The 22,574-nt window shown below is 46.4% G+C and overlaps 2 protein-coding genes across 2 annotated transcripts in view; one reads left to right on the plus strand and one right to left on the minus strand.

The window, feature by feature from the left end:
• Window positions 1-22,197, minus strand: part of LOC106659265 (angiotensin-converting enzyme) — a 41,235-nt gene extending 19,038 nt beyond the window's left edge. Inside the window, exons 1-10 of the mRNA XM_014381700.2 lie at window positions 21,801-22,197; window positions 18,542-19,243; window positions 16,811-16,969; window positions 16,642-16,738; window positions 16,415-16,558; window positions 16,162-16,353; window positions 15,999-16,096; window positions 15,751-15,920; window positions 15,552-15,676; window positions 14,814-15,156 (exon numbers count right to left, since the gene is read on the minus strand). Coding sequence (XP_014237186.2) covers window positions 14,814-15,156; window positions 15,552-15,676; window positions 15,751-15,920; window positions 15,999-16,096; window positions 16,162-16,353; window positions 16,415-16,558; window positions 16,642-16,738; window positions 16,811-16,969; window positions 18,542-19,243; window positions 21,801-21,854 — 2,084 coding nt within the window. The 5' untranslated portion in view covers window positions 21,855-22,197. The remainder of the gene's footprint in view (window positions 1-14,813; window positions 15,157-15,551; window positions 15,677-15,750; window positions 15,921-15,998; window positions 16,097-16,161; window positions 16,354-16,414; window positions 16,559-16,641; window positions 16,739-16,810; window positions 16,970-18,541; window positions 19,244-21,800) is intronic.
• Window positions 436-2,390, plus strand: LOC106659266 (skin secretory protein xP2). Its single transcript, XM_014381701.1, has 4 exons — window positions 436-473; window positions 1,183-1,379; window positions 1,431-1,536; window positions 1,629-2,390. The coding sequence occupies exons 1-4, from the start codon at window positions 462-464 to the stop codon at window positions 2,355-2,357; spliced, it is 1,044 nt and encodes a 347-aa protein (XP_014237187.1). The 5' UTR covers window positions 436-461; the 3' UTR covers window positions 2,358-2,390.
• Window positions 22,198-22,574: the final 377 nt, after the last annotated feature.

Genomic DNA, 22,574 nt, shown 5'->3' on the forward strand with positions numbered 1-22,574 from the left:
ATGTAATATGCGAAACAAAAGCGAGAGTGAGGAAAAAGGAAATCGAAAACGAAACCTCGAAGCCCGCGGCCCCGCGTATACGCGATATGTACATGCAGCTTGTTGAACACAGGTCGGGCTACTAGCATACACACTCACACACACTCCCTACTCCCAGGGATTTTTGAAGGGGGTAAAGCTCTCTCACTCTCGATCTTGGCTCCTTGGCTCGATATTCGTAGGAAGGTGCAATACACGTTGGCCAAGGAGAGACAAGCTGCGAGAGACAAAGGACGTTGGGGGGGTAGGGCCCCCGACACATGCAGCGGCGGCGCATGTGTCCCCGACCAGCCGCGTATGACACGGGCATAGGCGAACGAAGGCGAAAGTGTGGCGGGCGTATATAAGGCCCCGCGTTCCCGACGTTCAGCATCCAGTTCGCTTCTGGACGCAATCAAAACATCGCGTACACAAGCTCAACCATGAGAACTTTGGTAGGTCTTATATACCTCTTTGGCGTGTATACTACCTGCTCACGGCTCTCGTGTTGTCTTACAAGTCGTGTATTTTTCTCTGCGTCTTTACTCGAGTCTCCGTCGTCGAGAGTCTTTGCGAAAAAATCGCCAAGTGCTTTTGCGTTCGCGGCTTCGTTCATTTCGGCTACTTTATACCACCGAACTGTGTGTTCTCGAACAAGTGTAACTGAAAATGTGGTACCCATCGAAAAAGCGACGAGTGTGCTCTAACGAGACTGATTTTTGACCAAGTGTGGCTCGCTTTCTTCGATACGCATCGTCGAGTGTTCCGTGACGCGTACTTTCTTGACTAGAGAAGACTTTGTTATCGATCGACCGCCTCTTTTCATCGAAATCATTGACATTAACTTGATTTATTTCGCTTAAATACGAATGCTTATTAACTTTAATCATTTGCATCGCGGCAAAAATAGAACATGCGGCATAGCGATTTCTAAAGCGTAACATGCGAACGCTCGCATACCGTGTCCGGTCGAGTTGTATTTCGTGCATGTAAGAAAAGTGTCGCTGGAGTTTCACGTACATAATACCGGCCGGGCGATCTCGTTTCGCGTGCGCAGCATATTTCCATAGATCGAATTTTCTTGTAGACAAGTTAAAGAAAGTCCTAGAGGCAGTGCGCTCCACATCACGTGTCTTATTATTTTCTGTGTTATTATTCTTGTAGATGAAAGTGGCTCTGTTAGCCCTCGTTGTTGCTACAGCCTGGGCCGGTGAAACCGAAAAGAAGGCCGAGAAGACCGAGGAGACGTCCAAGCAGAAGCGCGGCCTCTTCGGCTTGGGCTACGGTAGTTACGACGGTGGTTTCGACGGTGGCTACGGTGCTAGCTACGGAGGTGGCTACGAGGGCGCTCACGCCTTGGAGTACGCTGCCCCAGTGTCCCACTACTCCGAGCCCATCCATCACTCCGAGAGTCACCACCAGCAAGTCCACACGGTCGTCAAGAACGTGGCTGTACCTTACCCGGTTGAGAAGCACATCCCTTACCCAGTGGAGAAACACGTCGCTGTGCCCGTCAAGGTAAGCGGATGACATTTCCTGACTCAAGCTGCTCAAGGTGACGTTCGGTGCATTGGCTAATCCAAACGGCATAAAACTAATATTGTCTTCAGGTCCCAGTGCCACAACCCTACCCCGTGGAGAAGCACGTGCCAGTGCCCTACAAGGTCTACGTCAAGGTTCCAGTCCACGTACCAGCCCCATACCCAGTCGAGAAGAGGGTTCACGTACCAGTCCATGTTCCAGTCGACCGCCCAGTACCCGTCAAGGTCTACGTGCCACAACCCTACCCAGTGGAGAAACGCATCCCGTACCCAGTGAAGGTCGGCGTTCCACAGCCCTACCCAGTTGAGAAGCACATCCCATACCCAGTCAAGGTTCCAGTTCACGTACCACAGCCCTACCCAGTGGAGAAACTCGTCCCGTACCCAGTCAAGGTTCACGTCGATCGTCCAGTCGCCGTGCCAGTGCCCAAGCCATACCCAGTCGAAGTTGAGAAGCCAGTGCCTTACCCAGTGGAGAAGCACATCCCCTACCCAGTGAAGGTGCACGTAGACAGGCCAGTGCCCGTCCACGTCGACAGACCAGTACCAGTCCCGGTCAAGGTTCCAGTGCCAGCACCTTACCCAGTCGAGAAGCAGGTGCCCTACCCAGTAGAGCGACCAGTGCCCTACCCCGTCAAGGTGCCCGTCGACAGGCCCTACCCCGTCCACGTCGAGAAGCACGTGCCCTACCCAGTCGAGAAACCAGTCCCATACCCCGTCAAGGTGCCCGTAGCCGTACCAGTCCACTCGCAGCCCATCAAGCAGCACGGCTGGGAAGGAAACAACAACTACTACTAAACGGAAACCAATCGATAATTGTAAAGCATCGTATACCATCCGATACTCAGCGATCCGATACTCTCGAGAAGATCCGTAATTGGGATATCCGTCGCAGGCAACATGAGCGCTTGTATCGTTAAGATTTTCAATCTTAATTACGATTCACTGAGCTTCTTTTATTTTTACTTTTATTTTTATTTGTCGGTATTTTTAATGTACATTATTTCAAACGCGAGACTCCGCGAGGTGTTGCTCGATTGACCGATTGACAACTCGGTCGCGTGCGCGCGCGCCTATTTTCTCACCCACTTCCTGCGGGCAAAATCCGGCTACTCATTACGTATGTATTTGCTCTATTTTAACGTCTTTTAGACTTTATGCTACGAATTAAGAAACCTATCAAACATTGTCGATTGCCGCGTAAATTCAAAATGTGCGCCTGAGTGTAGTATCGAGCTGTAAACGAGCTCGGCTCAGATTCCGAGACGCTCGACACTATACGTGCCGCGTAACACATTTACAAAAAACGCCGTCGACGATGGATAACCTTCATTAACTTTTCTTTGTCCATTTCCACAGACAGCTCGTTACATTAACACAGTCTGTCATACGTAGAGCAGGGGCCTCTTTTGCTTCTCAACATCTCCCCCCCAATGTGAAAATTCGAGGAAAACTTTCGATTTTCGATAGATTATTTTTTTATACTCTGTATGATTGTTTTGTACCGTAATTAATAGGAAAATTTTTATAATGTATGTATTTTTTTGTAAGAAATGACAAAATAATATAAAGATTAATGAAAAATCAAAATCTATCTCTTTGTTGCTTTCATAAAAACCATCAACCCTATTATTTATTACAGATAAAATTTACAACTTGAAAATAAGATCGTTACAAATATGATTTAACAAATCGGATATTATGACGGAAAAGCAAGGGGGTTATTCAACAATTGCATAATTTATACATTCATGCATAATGGAATCACAGGGGCGTGGACGGCTGAAAGTCGTGAAGTGTCGCTCGCATCGACGATCGAAATTTACATAAAATGTGTATACGCCTCAGACGCGTGAGTCGGTTGCGGTTAATTAAACTTCTTTATTAGGTTTTCGATGCGCAGTGGTTGCCGCTACTGCTGCTGCTGCTGCTTCTGATGCAACTTTGCGCGCGTCATGAGTTCGAGCGCGCGATTCAAATGCGCGGACGCAGCTACGAAAATTATATACGCGCGGCATACTTGCACGGCTTCATCGGGTCTTTGGGAAATTTCATCAAACGCTTATATTAGGCCTGGCGCACTGCACTCGCACGCGCACACGGTGGGCTCTCGCGAGTATTGTGCCAAGGCACACATTACATGTATTATATACTCGAGCTCGCGCGCGCGTCTTGTACAATCTACTAACCCACTGACTGCGACTTCGTGAGGATGTTTCATCAATAAATAATGAGCGAAAATGGAAAAACGTGTTGGCCGAGAGCGTGATAGCGTCCGTCGTAATTTCGCAAAGTTAAAAACCTATACAATCGCGGAAACGACTCTCTCTCCCTCTCCGCGCGTATTATGTGCGTTTATATTTTCGTGAGGATAATTTTTTTTTTCATTTCAACCGCCTTGTGTACCTATGTACTCCAGACTCGCATGCGCAGCACGTTTCGTGTTCGCCATGTGCCGACGTTGTTGTCGCCAAATTGCCCGAGCAAATGAAAAGTCGCATAACAGATCTTACGAAATCTAGATCTGTATGCATTTATGTATATCTATCGATCATAACGATTTTTAGGCGACTTTTTTGCGCTCTATTATATGCGTCGCGGGACACGCACACGCATATAACGATCGGGTGAAAGCTGCGCGGGATACAGTTGCTCTTTTTTCTATTATGCGCGTAAGATTGCGTGGGTGTAATTAAACTTTTCGACGCTTACGAGACGCTATTTGGTCTTATTAGCGAGATTTAAGATGTGCCTTATAATAAATTCACTTTAAACAAACGTCCGCAATTATTAGCTTTACTACAGGGACTAGGCGATTTCGCAATTTTGACGAAGCTGCCATTCACTTTGTCTATGTTCACACACACACACGCAGACATATTCATACTTTTGCATTGCCAAATGCATACTTATAATAACAACATATATATCTGAGATAGATAACGAATAATCATTAAGGTGTATGCATGTAGCTATATAGGTGTGCGGTCACCGTTTGCGGAGGGCCCCATGCTGTTTCAGCAGCATAACAATACCCTATACGTGTGTATTAATGTTTTGACTCGCACTGATATCCACGAGAAATTACAAAATATCATATAGTTTGCATGAGCGACAAGTCTGATTTTCCCACTTGTCGTCGGCAGATCTTTTGAGGGAGGCGCTTATATTATACTTTCATTTGTCTACATTATGTTATGTCGGGGAAACAATCGATGTTTTGACACGCGTATTATTCACACGCATGTGTGAATTTTTCTTTGACCCTTGGAGCAAAAGACTCGCGATGTTGTGAAATTTGAGAAGATACGCCGTTATTGTTCACTTGAGATTTGAATACGGTAAAAAAGTTTTTAAACTTCACGCGTGATTTCACGCAATGAATTTGAACGGACCAGGAGAGTCAAAAAAAAAAACCAATTAATCAAAACCTTGGTTGATCGAAGTAGAGCGTCTCGGAGCTTTTTCGGTCGCGGCTCGCTACGCAGCTTCGCTCGAATCATATGCAGATCGTATAATGAGCGGTAGTCGCGGATACTATTTTGTCGTTGTGTGACGGATTTCACGAGAGGGAGAGACGATGCATTGAGAATTACAAAATCAGATAGCACTTGACTCTCGATTTCGCTCACGTTCCTATGTATACACACACGTAAATTCCCAAGCGCTCGCGGAGAGCTTAACTGTTGGCCGCTTAGTTGTTCTCGCTTGCCTTTCGTGTGTGTGTGTGTCTGCATGTATATTTTTGTATACACAGGTATATAAGGTAGGTAAAGAGAAATTGCGCAATACATTATTATTAGCGCAGTGCGCGCCGCTGCTACCAGCGCATACTAGCACACACACATAGACAGGCAAAGACAGACAGACACACATGAACACACGTGCACGCGACATGGAAAGTAAGAGTCTCCGCGTCGCTTATATACATGCACGCGCGCGGCGGTGGCGGCGGCCTCTCATTGTACAGCGCGCGGGCCGCGTGCAGAAGAGACTTCGGAGCAGCGGCGGTAGCAGCTAGACTACTCGCGCGCGCATACACATCGCCAGCCAGCTCTCGGACTATTATGGGAATCGTTTCGCCAAGAAAGTGGGCCACTGTTAATGCACACGCCGCCGCCACCGACGACGACGACGACGACGCGACCGCAATAAAGCTCCACTTTTTTCCAGCTCCCATTTCATGTACACATTTATATATTAATTTTACACCGGGTTCGTCGCGACGATTCAATCCGATGCTAGCTCGTGTGTAGCGTGGCACAGCTATTTTGGCCAAAATTTGCTGTACTTTATCGCGTTCAACGATTGTACCTTACGTAGTCGAACACGCGCTCCTTGTTTATGATAATCGATTCGCGTGTTAATGCAGTTATACGCGAAACTTGTGTAGTCGTAGCGGCGCGCGCGCGCCAAGCCTCGAGCGCTCCTCGCACGCCGCGGCGGAACTCACTGGAACACTGCACCACTGCGCTGCTGTACTCCGCTATAGTTTTTCCTTTTTTTTCTCGGCCGTCGTTTAACGATGCAGTGTGTACGGTACAGCTCGATACGAGTTAGCGCGGTTGATAAGTCAGATCGCCAAAGATACACGCGCGAAATTACCTCGAGACCGCAGTGCACAGGAGCAGCAGGAGCGCGTAATTTTTTGCCGTACGAAGGATAAAAGTCGCGCGCCTCCGGTAACTTTCTACTTTACTCGACGCGTTGTGCGATTCCGCTGCGGCGGTGCGAATAAAAATGTGATCTACACCGGAGCGCGCGGTTTATCGTCGTCTACGAGCTGAGAACCAGCCGCGCAAAAAAGCTCGTTTATCGCGCGAGAGGCGCCTCGCTAAATGTATCAAGCTCGAAGTGCGCTGCAGCTGGCGCAATAGCACTCGTGGTACACGACGTATTCGTGAAAATAGACACTCGAGTACTTTATTCGCGGCATAAGTGTCTGTCAGAAATCGTGAGGCTCGTGCTTGGCGCTCAACGGCCCCACGCGCTTATATTACATACAACTCAGGATCCACGCGAGGCTATTATCAGCGGCGCTGAAATTTGTGGCCTGTAGCGCCCGGCCCGCGATCGCGTAATCCTGTTTGAGTATATCTGCGAGCCAAAAATACAGACTCGACTCCTGCAGTCGCGCAAACGATTCCGAATTAGTCATTGCGCGTGTAATAGGCCAAGTATTTATATCCGAGTCGCTCGAGCTCGCGTAATAACTGCACAATGTGCATATATAAATGTGTGTACTATGTACACGGTATATCGATCTGCGAGTCGAATCGTGCACTGCTTATACACGTCCGAGTGAATCATTCGCGCCGATCCGTGCGTGGGAATATTTTCCCACCGCGCCAACGGCGCCATTATCCTATCTTGAATGAATAACTTTTTAATTATAACGAGAGATTTTTTCAATTTACGCGTACGCTTACACGCCCGAGCGTCCGAGCTACGCGAGCATAATGCGTGCATGTTTAGAAAAACAACGGACGTGCAGGCGTAGCTCACATTTATCTCGAGCGCGAATCCGCTGTTTTTTGAGGAAAAGATATTTTTTACACCTTCTTTGTATTTTTGCCGGAGAAACGATATTCTTGAGGAATCCGACTCGAATATTTAATAATTTCAAGCAAAATTCGTAATAATTGCAGGAGAAAGCGTAACTCGAATCGTGTAGTTTTTAATCAATGTAAATAAAAAAATGCAAAACAATGTTTGCACTGCATCACGCAGCCGCATAATCGCTAATTACATATCGGTTTTGAGTTTACCAACACCATCGAATTATTAATTCGCGATGTGTAACGATTTTATCTAAAGTGGTAGGGTCGCGTTCGATCGGTCGCTAATCCGTAAAGTTGAAACTGCGGACTGCGATGTTAACTTGAAAAAATCACCGATGGAACTTTTTTGATTAGCTTTTGGCATAATGAGTATCTTTGACATAAAAAAGCCATTAGAATTGAACATCTACTATTCGAAAGTGTAACGTTTTTTTCAACATTTTGAGAATACATAATGTTAATGCTTTTCTTCTATTTTCATGGTATATTTGATAATGTAAAAGTACCACAAACTACCAATCTCTACAGTTACTTTTAATTTTTTACATTCAGAAATGTAGAAAAGGCAGTTTAATTGATTTTGTTCATATAAAAACGATCGATCTTCCATTCGTTTTACTTCATTCTACTTGTACAATTATTTTGACTTTGCCACTTGCAGATTTACATATAACGGTATTCGCCATCTAGTGACAAAGGCTGAAAGCGGTATTCTATTATATCAAAGTTAAAGTGGTGTACATTTTTTCAAACAGTTTAGTTGTTATTTTCAAATCACTGCCCTTAATATTTCAACCATAATCGTATCAAAAATGTTACCAAGAACAAGCTAGTTAGTGGATATATATTTTTAAATTTTTTAAGCGGTCATTTTATGGCTATTATTAATGTTGAGCATTTCTATCAGTGTGTGCATTATATTTATTATTTATTTATTTGGAATTGCAATCGAACATTTTAATGGAAATTGATGAAGACATCACGCGAGCAGTCGCCGAAAAAATTCATTGCATCGAGCTCTCGTCAACGAGCATGTGGCGCCTTTGATTATGATCTCTTTCCGTGCGTCGATTCACGAAGAGGAGGCAGCGCAGCAGCTTTAGCGCGAAAAGCTACGAGCCGTACGGCTAATTTCATATCCGCGTTACATCCGTCAGGCTTTAGCGAGTACGAGTCCGTAAATAATGATATAGCCGAGGCTCAGGCCGTTTGCCTCTCGCGGAGCGCCACCTCATATACGTATATACACGATCTGCGGGCATGCATTAATAGCTACATAATACCTCGTATGCAACAAAGTAAAACGTTTTGGCGTGATAATGACTAATGAACATTTTCTTCCACTTATATGCGCAGCGATCATCGCGTGACATTATAATTCTCCATATCTCGCGTCCGATGCGTACGTGGCAATAATGTATTTAATCATCTTCGCGTTTCTTATGATCATTTCGATGATCATTTGCAAGTGGAAAAACTATAGCAGAAAAACGAAAGTTATGTGTGAGTTACGATTCTGTTTATGCCTACGCAAGACGAGCTCAATTATGCATCAATTATATCGAAAGACTTTTTTCTAGCGCGTATTACAATTTTATGACTCTCTGATTATACGTGTTATTGAGTCTTTATGGAATCTTGCTAATTATGAGTTTGCTAAGTTTACTTAAATTGAATTAATCTCTGAGCGATCGAATCTCGTCCCTGATTTAAAGCACGTCGAAGAAAGAAACTGGAAATTTCACTCGGAATCGGTAAAGGCGCGATTACCATATTCCTCAAATAAAAATAACTTGTGCAGACGGTACTCGCATCAATTGTCCGTCACGAATTCCTGAATTGCTTTTATTTCCTGCCCAATACCCAGGCTTCTCTCTCTCTCTCTCTCTCTGTCTCTCTTTCTCGCTGAATCGGCTGCACGCTCGCTGGAATCGCGAGTGCAACTGCGCAAAAACAAGAGATGCTGCGTGCAAGTGCGTGTCTAATGGTAGTTCGTCTATATTGCTGTGTGCCGGGATCATTAGCACAGACACGCGCGCGAGCGGGGCATTGAGCTCTCAGCATCAACATCATCATCATGTCCTGCGTGATGTGCATTGTTCTGTATACACATGCTACATTTTCACTTTCAACGGCCGCCTCCAACGCGCAAAGAATGAAAGCTGCTACTGCTGCTCCGCCACCGCCGACGTGAGATTTTCCAGCGATGAGCACACGCCCGAACTCCATATAAAGTCCAGAAGCTCGCCTGCGGCCTCGTTCAGTTACTCGCTAAAATCTACGCGGTTATCATTGAGAGTCTCGTTCTCGAATTTGTTGTATCTCACAAACAGTGCGCTCGATATAGGCATTACTTTTTGAGTGGTTACGCGCCTCGCAGCGCTTCTCAATACGCAATGGTACGTTCGCAAGTGTGTCCCGATAAAAGTCAACCAAAGTGTCAACTCCGAGTGCATAGTTGTAAGCCAATTAAATAATTTCTGTTCAAAAAATAATGTTGCCTTTTTTCTGCGTTGATATAGTGCCGCGTTGCGGTGTTACTGGCGATCGTCGCGTTGAGCGTCGCACTCGTCGTCAACGACGTCGACGCCGTCACGCCGAGAGTCAAAAGATACGAGTTCACCCCCCGTGGCTCGCAGCGGAGAAGGAGCTTCGTCCCGGCGTCGAAACTTGGCGCGCTCGACCGCAACGACGACGAGGAGCATCAGCAGCAGCAGCTGTCGTCGGAAGTGAAAACGACGACAGTCCCGATCAAGCCCAAGTATGGAACTATCTCGACGAAATTGAAGAAGAGCACGAGCTCCGAGGACAAGTACCGTCAACGCGTCACCGCCACCAAGCGGAAAATATCCACCCCGAGCAGTGCCAAAAAGTATCAATCGATAATCGGTGACAGGTACAGAAGGACCACGACGTCGAGCAAGCACAAGAGATCGACGCTCGACGGTAAAAAGTATCAAACGACGAAATCGAGTGACGCAACGACGACCGTGAGTTCTACGGAGAAAATTTCCACGACGACGACGATGGCGTCCACCAGGCCAATGACGATCTCGACGAAATTAACGAGTCAACAGACGGCCCCTACGCCCGCGACGAGTCCATCCACGACGACGGCGGCTCCGACGACAACGACTACGAAGACAACGACGACGACGGCGGCGGCTACAGTGGCCAGCGGAAGGCAGAGGCAGTTCACGAGTAGAAGTAGGACGCGAGCCCCAGGAAATCGCCACACAACCAGCGACGATAATCAGACGACCTCTTCGGCGAAGCAGCGTCGAACCGCCCAGGTTAAGGAAATAGATCGCGCGACGGTCAACAATTACGATCGCGGTAATTCATACTTACTCCATGCATACCAAGCCTCTCTTAACAGCGAGTTCACGAATCCTATGATGTCAGAGTATTCGGCCGAGGTAGTGCAAGTGACGGCGCCGAATCATCGCTACGACGACAGCAAAGAGTCACACAGGCCACCGCCCAGCTACACCTTCTCCGAGGAAGACGCCATCGACCATGCATCGGCACAGCAGCAGCAGCAGCAGAAGGAACACTCGAGCCAATCGAAAACTCAATCCGGCGAGGAGGTTCAACCCTCGCCGACCTTTCATCACGAGGAGATTCATCACGAGCTGCCGCAACACCACCACCAGCACCAGCACTACACGAAAACCGTGACGGTCGTGAAGAAGGTCCCGGAGCCCTACGCGGTCGAGAAGACCGTCCACGTTCCCGTCGTTAAAAACGTACCCTACGCCGTGGAAGTGCCCGTACCCGAGCCCTATCCCATCGAGAAGCAAATACCCTATCCGGTGAAGGTGTACGTGAAGGTACCGGTGAAAATCCCCAAGCCGATGGCCGTCTACAAGGAGTCGTACTACCCGGTTCACGTGCCCGTCGAGCGGATGGTGCCGCACAAGGTCTACATACCCGAGCCCTATCCGGTCGAGAAGAAGATCTACTACGAGGTCAAGGTACCCGTGCCGGATCCGTTCCCGGTCGAGCGACAGATACCCGTGGCGATCAAGTACAACGAGCGAGTGCTCCAGCCGGTTCCCGTCGACAAGCTCGTTCCGTATCCGGTCAAGTTCGAAGAGGAGCGTCCCGTGCCGGTGCCCGTGCCCAAGCCCTATCCGGTCAAGGTGACCAAGCACGTGCCCTATCCCGTGGAAAAGGTCGTGCCCTACCCGGTCAAGGTGAAGGTGGAAAATCCGGTGCCGGTGCCGTACGACAAGCCGGTCCCGGTCCCCGTCAAGGTGCCCTACGACGTGCCCTATCCCGTCGAGAAGGAGGTCCACTACCCCGTGCACAAAAAGGTACCCTATCCGGTCCATCATCACGAGGAGAAAAAGGACGTTTTCGGGCACAAAGGCGACGCCGACGAGTCGCACGAACCCGCCAAGGTTCACGAGGAGTCAAGCGAGTAGCAGCAGTATAATCCATCTATTTTACTTTATGCCTTATGAGATATGTCTTACTTCGTATTTTGAAATAATTCAGTCATTACGCTAAGTTTTTTCAAGCAACGTCGCACGAGAATTCATGTACAATATTGGTGTGATATGTGCTGTGTTAGGTACGTTATAGTTCGAGTATAATATGGTATTATTTCGAATTATTATTATACATTATTGTTATTGTTATTATTGTTAATATTTATCACGTAGGATTGCGCATGAAGCTTACTTCATTTACCGCAGACATTAATCCATAACGTTGTGCTTTTTTTCTCATGTATATTATAACGATTTTAGCGCAACGCAGATTGGAAAAAAATAAAAAACAATTCGCCAAAGAATAAACACGCGTTGGATTTTCATTCGGCAATTAACTTTGCGCAGCAAAAAAATTATCAAACTACAAAGTATTCAATTTAATTGATATAATATGTATATAATATATATAGCAGAAGTTTATGGAAAGGCTGTCGAAGAAATCGAGATGAAAGTTACGGCTAATTATGCGCAGTTACGCTGGCTGCAGCCCGCGCGTGTATATCTACGTGTGGTTGCTGTGTTACTGTTATTCTGTTTTTTTTTCCGACTTCTCGACATGCCGCAGTGATCACCGCAGAGCTTCTCGCACGCGCACGCGTTAAGTTTTATTTATCGTTATTATAATCGAATCGAAAATCACAGTTGCGTGGAGATCGGGAGAAGAAGTCGCCAAAAAGCTATACGAGATTTCTGCCTAGAGTCCCCCGAACATCGTAAAAACAAAAGATATAAAATTGATTGACAGTATACTTGTGAGCTCTTAGTGCAATAGACCATTGTTGTTGTGTATATATACGTATATCACCGGATGAGAAAGTAGCGGTCAGGTATAAATAATGCCCAAGGGGTCCGCAGCCGCGTCATTCGCCAACTCAGTCTCAATCTACGCTGCAGCTCCGTAAAATCTACGAGCGCACTTTGTCATGGGATTCTGGGTTAGTAATTCATATCATTTACAATCGTAATAAATCAAGCCAAGTGTCGAGTATGCGATTACGATGCGATGTACAATTTGTGATGTACAGTGATAATTATAGTGCCGATTTAAAGTGTGTAAATAATTGTCTCGACTGATTGTGAGTAAATCGAGAATGAGCCGCTCATCGACTACTTGACACTTGAAGAGCTTTTTCTTGAATTAATAAATTTTGCACATTGAGGAAAAACCAATCGATGTTTTTGTGTTGACAGCTTGTCAGGATCTCAGCGATCCTGCTGTACGTCAGCCTCGTGATCAGCGAGCCAGCGGCCGCAGTCAAGAAGCGAGAACCAGCAGCAGTTGGCCAGTCGGTGGGGCCGAAGCTCACCGAAGCCGAGCTCGCCGAGAAGAGGCGCGAGCTCGAGCGCGCGGCCGAACTCGCGGTCGAGCGGGCCGTGGAGAAGGCCGCCGAGCGAGCCGTCGAGAAGGCCCTGAGCAATGGCAACTCCTCGACCATAACGGTCACGACCAAGGAGGCCTACTCGAACGCCAAGGCGGTGGCCGAGGAGCAGGCCGCGCCCGGGGCAGAGTCCACCCTGCCCGACGACCCGCCCAAAGTCGCCTACGACCGCCAGTACGGCTACGAGGGCGGCTACAAAGTCGACACGTCGGCCGAGGCCGAGCAGCTGGGCATCTCCAAGGAGTCGGTGAACTCGAGCGTCGAGAACAACGAGGAGGCGGCGGCGTCGGGCGAGGCCTCCGAAGCCGCCGACGGCTCGGCCGAGGCCGCGGCCGGTAGCGCCGAGCACGACAGCTACGAGGTCAGTGACGTCGACGACGACGAGGCCGAGGGCGGCGGAGACAAGGCCGAAGGGGACGCTGGTAAGGATTTTGATATTGGCTTTGACACTGATTTTGACATTGATATCAGCGGCATATCGAGTCTCAAAGGCGATTTCGGACTGAAAAATACCAAGACAATGTCGAACTCGTACTCGAAACCCAAGGACGGATTTCCACCCGGACACCTGGACATAAACCCTGAAGAGGGTGCCACCATCTTAGAAATGTACGCCTCGGATTTCGGTGGCTCGGGATGGTCGAGCGCCAAGCAAGACGGCTGGGTCAGGCACAGGCCGCTCTGGGACGACAACAGCCAGCAGCAGCAGAACGTCGGCAGGCGTTACTTTGAGAATTTCGGAGAAAAAAATCCCCAAGAGGCGAAAGCTCAGGGAAAGAAGAAAAGCCAAAAGCCGGAAGAGGAAGCGCAACAGCCGCAACCGTCCGAGCATCATCATCGGAGGATAAAACTGATACACAAGCGAATGGTGGACAACTTGGACATGTACGGGGTACCGTTGACGGCGCACTCCATCGACTCGTCGGCGCAGGCAGGTCTCTATCAATTCCTGCAAAAGGAGATCAAGCTGCCGGTGCATAAAAAGCAATTCGGGGCGAAAACACCCGCGCCCATGAAGGTTTACCTCACCATACCTGTGCCCTACGTGCCATCGAGGGGTTTCCAGAAGAGAGACGAGAAGGACACCATTAATTTGCAGTTACCTTACAACGCGGTACCGGAATCGCCGAAAAGTTTCAACGACGAGGTAAGCATAAATTATACGTTCGGATCGTTTGATTGTTCTACTAAAAAAAAATCATTGGTAAATGTTTCAGCTGACGGAAAGTGAATCCGAATCTATCGAGGACAAGTCGAAAAGCTCCGAGAAATCGAGCTTGGAGAAGAGGAACGTCAGGTCGCACGATAATTTCAGCTCCGGCAGTCACGAGAATCAAGAGGCGAGTGACATCAAGCTAGTTAGACCGTCCAAAGTTCAGACATTGTCAAACAAAACGGTGACGAATGTTGAGAGCACAATTGCACCCACAGTGACTGAATTTAACAATACTTTTGGTAATTTTTTAATTTAAAATAGGACTGTAAAAGTTTTTAATGTATAAAATCTAACGTATTTCCTTTAACCGATAAGATTAACGATTTTTCTTTACGATCGCAAAGGAAAATATTAAATTTTTACGCTTCAACGAGAAAGATACATTACTAATGTAACTCGATTGGAAAGTAAAAAGATTTTGTGTTCTAAAGCATCGGAGAACGCAGTTTAACTTTATATCATCATCTTACATATTTTATAATAAAGTCATTTTCATTGTAAATTATAAAAATTATCCATTATTTTGTTAGCACTTGAAAAAATAAACGAGTAGCAAAAAATACATTTTTGAATCAACGTGAATGCATTGAACTACTAACCTGATGTACGGTATATTGGCTGGAATATGATACTTGGAGCCAGGATCGAAGTCATCCTCGGAGCGAAGTATCGGTGGCTTGATTCCCGAGTACATCTCTTTGAGCCTGTGCCAGTGGCAATTGTACTCCTCTCTGCTGATGGTACCACGGAAAATGTCCCATCGCCATTTGTCCAGGGCAATGCTGTAGGGTAGAATGACTAATTTTTCCATCGCCAAGGAGAATAGATAATTGATTTCGGCCGATCGCTCGTCGATGTACTTGTCGGCCAGGCCGAGAGTCTGTAGGTGCTTGGGCGTCGACACGCTCAAAGCGATGGCCTCGCCAACGGCTTCGTGGAAACCTGCGGCGCAATAATTCGGTGATCGATTAATTCTCTGCAATTTTACCGTTTTGTAACGACAGATCGTTACAATAATATAATCGCCGAGCTATTATTTTGCAAGTTTTCGCGTTGAATATTTTAAATCTATGTTCACTTTCCGAGTGAAAGTTTCCCACTTGTAATGAAAATTTAAAGTTCGGTTTTATTACGAGCTTCGCTCCACGGCGCACAGAACTAGCCGCGTTTTCGCTTCATTTCCTGTGTCGCCTTTACAGAGATAACAACAAAAAACCACAATTATCATTTCGTCGTAAAAATTAATGTGCTAATAGTACAGGAATTTCGTTGTTTCTCCGCACAGAGAGTTTTATCTTTTGAACGTAAGCATACACGGTAGCCTTTTTTGCTCTCACCTGGATTGGCACCATCTCGGAATTCACGCGGTAAATGACTGTAGCGCAAAAAGTATTGGATATGGGCCATCTCGTGATGCACCGTTATCAGATCTTTCATCGTCACTTTCGTACACATTTTTATCCTAGATAGAAAATTTTAATTTCGAGTTAGGAAAAGGTAACAGAAATCATGACGCGAAAAATGAGTTGTCGTTACCTATAATCAATTCTATTACAAAAGTCCCAAGCGGAGGCTTGGCAGATGAGTGGACGATCGCCAGGATCTTCGAGGAAGCTTCCGCCCCAAAATTCTGGTGGAAGTGCGCTTAAATTTAGCGAGAGGAAAAAGTCCTCTCCAACTTTGAACATATCTATTGGAAGGTAGCCCTGAAAATTATTCGAAAAAAATTATTATAAAAAAATTATAATATTAGAACTTCCGCTACAGTCGTTCTCGGTACGCACCTGAGCTTGCATTTCCGCTGTAGCATCTAAATAATTTTTTCCTGGATACGGCAGGGTTGCGTCAATGATGTTTGACCAAGACTGACCCCATATATTACCTGTGGAAATGAAAAGTCGTTAGAGTTCAGCTGTGTGTCTCGATTAAAATGATAAAAATACGTACCGAGTAGATGCGATGGTAACGGAGCATGACCACTGATTTTTTCGGGCCCGTAAAGATCCCTGAGCCTCTTTCTCACATAAGAATGAAGCTCCTCGTAAAGTGGCTTGATTCCCTCCCAAACTTCGTCTATTTCTCGTTCGAAATTGGCCGATTCGTAGGGAAATTGCCAATAGTCGGCGGCGTCAGTGAAGTCTGGATAGAAAAAAGATTAATCAATATTATGCACATAATCAAAGCGACGTATAAAACATACTGTTCAATCGAGCTGCCTCGTTGTTTAATTCGACCAACTGGTGATAAAGCTCCTTCATTTGCGTGCCGCTGCGTCGACGCCACTCCGTCCAGACCCACTGCAACTCGTCCCAATCGCGGCTGCGGGCCATGATCGTTGATATTTCTGTTTCGAGAAAAAACACGAGACTCGGTTAGGATGTCGGTAATTGGAACAAACGATGCACGATTGGAAGGAATTAGAATTACCTGGGAACAATCGTAAACCGCAGCGAAGAGGATCTTTGTAGGCGCAAATGGTTGCGCTGTTGTAAATCGTCAGCATGTCGTTGATGATTCGATTGTACTGTAAGTAAAATAATGCAGCAGGATGTGATGCGAGCGAGTGGGAACACGTGACAACCAAGCGATCACTTACCCTGTCCAATTGATCGGGTGGCAAGGCCGCTGGTCCAACGGCCGACAAGTACCTCAGTCTTCTCCGAATAATCGGGTCTCTCACGAGGGTCGGATCGATTTGACTGATCTGCAGCCAGGCTTGGAATTGAAAATCGGCGAACAGCCTCTGAGCTTGCAGCTGCGAGAGAAGAAAAAAAAATGTCATCATCGAGGTCGCATTTCTTTAGCGGCTCAAAAGCCGCACGAGTAGCGCTGCAGCGGTGTATTGCGTCAATGTCGCGCCGTTCACGCGCATACGCGATATACTGTAATATCTATTATGAAGGAATAGGTAACTAGGCAAACACACGCAGGCATGCAAGAAGCACATCGCGATCGCATATGCACACATGTACGCATACGTAGTGTCATTTCCTCGGCGTGGTCTCTCTCGTTAGAGCCGCGTGGCGTTTTTTCCTTGCCGAGCATTATAATACGCGCGACTCCATGGCATTAGAGATATAAATTGTTTCGTTGGGAGGCGCGAGCGCGATTTTCCCACCGTGCGCCAAAGTTATATATTGCTTCCGCGCGTACACGATCTTCTTTGACGATTCCGCGTCGACAGTTCTATAAACACTTGGCTGCACTTTCGCGATTATATTATTTACGTTGTAGATGGATAGAGAGAGAGAGAGAGTTTTTTTCTCATTTTTTGCGAAATAAATCGGTAGAGTGCGATATGGATCTGTTGACCAATGCAATAATATTTAATATTCGCGACGGGTTGCTTAATGCGCGAATCGACGAAATCGCTTTACGGCCACGGGAAATTCTTCGGGGTATAAAAATTATTGGACTATATCTCAATAAATGCAAGAATCGTAATTATATCATTTCGTTGCATTCGGTTCGCCGCACGGATCACTTTTAAGCATATGCGCGAGGGTGTCTAATTTAGAAGCTATATCGAGACAACTCCATCTCTGACTCGTCGCGTACACACGACATCCGTGCGTGTACTTGTAAAAGGCCTATCAACGCGCTGCACTGCGGCGTATGCTTATTATACATTGGCCAATCGTCCGCCGCCGCCGCCAACACAATAGGTCCGAGCGCGAGAACATTTTCCCGCGAAGGAAGCATCTTTCGCTCCTCGTCATTCCGGGTCGAGGTTTTTTCTATATTTTTGCGCGCGGCTCTGTGTGTCTGTGGGATTGCGACGACGCTCGACGAGACTTCGACTTACATTTTTCGCACAAAAACGCGCTGATTCGATTATCGCGTGTTTTCCTACGTGCATTATAAACGAGCGAGCGAAAACAAAGTACTATCTGTCTCTCTCTCTAGATGGAAAGAGAGAGAGAGAGAGAGAGCACGACTATTACAAAATGACGATACGTTTGTTATTCTAAGCGCGTCCGCGGCCATTTGATTATGGAAAAATGCATAATGTAAAGGTAAAAAAGGACGGAATGGCCGTAAGAGCGCGTGCCTCGACGAAGCGCGTACACCGCAGCATTGTTGTAGCCGAGCGCGCTGACGCCACCGAGTACAACGAACCCTTCTGTTTTTTGACAGATCGAGGTCGATCGATATTGCGCCGATAAAAGATCGCACACACGTCTCTCCCTTCTGTCTTTTCGTTCGCTCGCTCGAATTATTAAAAGCTCGCGATGGCCATGCGCGTACCTCGGTGAAAAAAAGCTCGCGATGTGCTTAATTTCTTTTATATTTTTTCAACGCGTAGGCTCGTAGTAGGTATACTCACGGCCTGGAGCTGGGTGACCTCGTTGACGTTCGTCTCGTAGTTCCACTGGGCAGCCACGTTGGCGCTGCATCGCTCGGCGCCCAAAAAGTCCAGGCCGGCCAGCAAATTTCTCAGATCGATCTCCGGCCGACGCGGCGACGTCGGAGGAGGCCCTCGGCCCCGATTGTCTGGATAATTTTGAGCGTATCGATCGTCCTCGTAGGGGATGTCGTCTGGACGCGGCGTCGCCAATCTGCCCTCGCCGTTGTTTCGTGGATCGAAGGGATTGTCGTCGACGGGGCGTCTGGTTACACTGCCTTGATTTACCCGAGGATCGTAAGGATTGTCATCGAGAGGACGTCTAGTAACGCCACCACCTTGATTCACTCGTGGATCGTAAGGGTTGTCGTCGAGTGGACGTCTGGTGACGCCACCACCTTGATTCACTCGTGGATCGTAAGGATTGTCGTCGAGTGGACGTCTAGTGACACCGCCCTGGTTTCCCCGGGGATTGTAAGGAAGGTCCTGTGGATACCGCTGACCATCAGCGTATCTGTAGCGCTGCTCATCTTGAAAACGACGATCGTCCTCGTTTTGGCGATCGCCTTGGAATTGAGGGTTACGTGGGTCAAATCGATTATCGTCGTCCCTTAAAGGGGGAAGATCTAATTGACCGGACGAATGATGGATGCAAAACAAAATAACGAGTACTGATGCCGTCCACTGAAAAAATCAGAAGTTTTTATGATTATGATTCTGGAATTGGTTCATTTATTTATGAGCATATCAGCATCCGTTAGTACAATTGCGAAATATCATTAGTGTTTGAAAAAATATGAGTGTGTAACATTGTTTATTAAGTAGGTTAAAAATAATTCAATTATATCACAGTTTTGCTTTCATCTTTATTTGTAATCTTTTCAAACGTCATTGCGAAGTTAGTCACTTAAAATTCGTCACACGAAATAGGCATATGTACGATACTATTTGCGTAAATACAGCTTAGTAGGCTTTTTAAGTCGGAGCTAATTTAGCATATAATACGAGTAAGAGATAAGCTAAGTTAGTGGTCGGAGGAACAAAATATTCCGAGAAAGCGATACTTTGGAAAGTTGCATTCTTAGCTCGAGTAGAGCATAGGCACGTTTATGAATGGAAAATCATTGAAAATACAGTTTGAAAATGAATGGATCAAATATACGAATATTAAATTTTCAATGAGTTGAAAATTTAACTGGTTAGAAGAATCTCAAGTTTGATTATTTATTTAGCAATTACAACGAGCATTCATCTTTATTTTTATATAACAAATTATGATAAATGATTTTTCCATACGTAACGACATCAGATAAGATCAAATCTGTAATTTGCCATTTTATAAATTACGCTGACGGCATTTGTTAATGTAAACGCTTTAAACAACTACAAATGGATGTACACGCGAAGCATTACTCATGCCCTCGCCTCGTAATTTTTAAACAGCGATCGAGGAAGTAGCTTGGACAAAATTATCCGTCATCGCGTATGGGTCGCGTGCGCGAAATCGTCTCTTTGAAATCACGAATATAATATCGAGCCGCGAGCACTCAAAGTCCGCCTGCGCGAGGATGTCTTGCTGGATGTAATGCTCGCGGGAGATATACATAAGTTACGCACGAGCGGGCAGCGCTCGATCCGTGGAACGCGTCCTTACAGTACCTTGCGCGCCGCGGCGTACACATTATAATATCCTCGCGATCGGCTTTGATTCGCTCGGCAAGGCCAGCATACGACTCGAGTCGATTCGTTCGATGCATCACGCTACGAGACTTTATGGTTTTTTCTACGTAGCTTCGCGCTCCGCTTTAATAATATAATACTGGCTCCTCCCTGTATTTTTTCTTCGCGCTTACGTATGTATAATGCGAGCGCGTAATATGCATAAAACGTGAGAAACGTACGCTTTACTGGTTCGATGCTCTATATAGGTCGTTCTCGCTCCTGCACCGACTGCTCGACTCTGAGTGTGTGTGTGTGTGTGTGTGTTTGTGTCTGCGCGAATGATATAACAAACTATGACAAGTGTGCATAGTCGGGTATAAACATACTTGAAGACAGTTGAGGTATGTCAAGGGAAGAGATATTTCACATTGCATTTTACTTTGCTACTCGAGTGTGCATACGTATGTTGCGCGTTATACATAGATAATAAGAGTGTCCCCTGCGAGCGACACGTTCCGATGCTAAAATACAAATATGAATCATTCGCGCGCTTCGTGAATCTTATCGCCTTCGGCCTTTTTATTCGCTTCTGCGCTAGCCAAGTGTAGAAAGCTCAAAGAGGCGCAAGCGTGCGACAATTCGATACAATTGAAAATTAACGCTAATCCGTCGGAGCGACTACACTTCGTTCGTATACGTGTATGACTTTCTACAGGAAAACAAAAATTAATCTCTTTCTCTCGCACGCTCGAGTTGCAGCAAAACCATTTACGCAGTGAAATGATATAAACTGCGTATTGCGGGCCTAAATTTTAAGATTGACACATACGCATGATTATACATATGAAAATTCACGCAACGAGTGGCATCACGACTCGCGGATACCTGTGCGTAGCTATTGTACCCGGCACGCGAGACATGTGTCACAATTGTGCACTTCACTAGGCTCTTCCAGTGCGTGTGCACAAAAGAGAGGCAACTTTAAAAATTGTATACACGCGGCCGAAAACAATATATAAAAGCGAGTCGGAGCCAGGACCGTTGTCGTCGACGAGTGAAATTCAGCGCAATCCGAGAAAGGGAAAATTTATGATTGGAAGAAATTTCAAAGACTCGGGAGAATATTTTTAAATTGTTCTCTGCGTTTCGTATTGAAAAATCAAGTCACGCATAACTTTTCAGGCAAATATTTTATAGATGTTTGAGAAGATACGTTTGAAATATTCATTTCCATCCAGTCTTTGAGATTAATTTTACATATCTTCCCTGTTTTTGTAAACGTAACTAATGGGTTGCGCTATGATTCAAAAATTGAAAAATCTCGCGATAATTTAATTAATTAATTTTGATGAAGCTTGTATACGAGTGAAATGAATTTTAATTCACTGCTATGTTCATTGAAAATAAGTATAAAAATTAGTATAAAAAAGCTAGAAAAACTTTCATCAAACAAAAACAGCAACTATTTTCCCTGAAAAACGTTAAAGAATCATTATCTTGTTGAGTAAAGCACGCATCGAAAAAAGCTCCGTGAGTATCTTTGAACGATAAAGCTCAACAGACTCTGGGACACACGTACAAAGTGCAAGGTGATCCAGCGACGAGGGACGACGCCGATCGGCCACCGCAGCATCTTGTATGCAGCTTTCTTCCTTCCGTCCGAGCGAAGCTTGTCCGTTTTCTCCAAGTTGCGCGCACACACACCTCCGAATCGATACTCAATCGCACTGCACTCGATCGTCAAGACGCCTCGCGCGCACTCTCATCCGCGAAAGATCTGCTGCAGCACATCGACGCACATGGGGTACCACACACGCGTTATCTCTCAACGTAATCGTCGCTACTATATGGGCTGCTGTCCGCTTTGCTGCGGCTTGCGTACGCGGCAAGGATAGTTGTAAAACTAAAAGCTTCGCGGCTTCGTACGGGAGGATATATATCCCTGCGCGAGCTAACGACGCTTGTATATACGTAGGTAAGTGCACACGTTAAAACAACGACACATACGGGAGGTCATCGCAAGTCGTACACACACAGTAGTCGCGTCGCGCTTGTGCCGGCATTATCAAAGTGGGAGTACGTACACACACGCGCACACACACAGACAATCGCGTCGTGCGTCGCGGGCGCGCATAGGATGTATGCGGATCTACGCGAAGCACACTCAGGTGAGCCGAGAAGAGACACGACAAAACGTCAAGGTGGGGCGCAGCTCGCTCATGGAAAAAATAAATATTTCACGTCGCAGTTGATTTCTTTTTTCCGTGCGTTATGACGTCCTGTGAATTATATATAGGATAGAGCGATGTTGATTTTTTTTCGCTGCCCCGGCGCTCTCTGAAATTTCATGCCC

This window comes from Trichogramma pretiosum, unplaced genomic scaffold (assembly GCF_000599845.2).
Source record: "Trichogramma pretiosum strain Unisexual culture from Peru unplaced genomic scaffold, Tpre_2.0 scaffold85, whole genome shotgun sequence".
In the NCBI taxonomy this organism is placed as follows: Eukaryota; Metazoa; Arthropoda; class Insecta; order Hymenoptera; family Trichogrammatidae; genus Trichogramma; species Trichogramma pretiosum.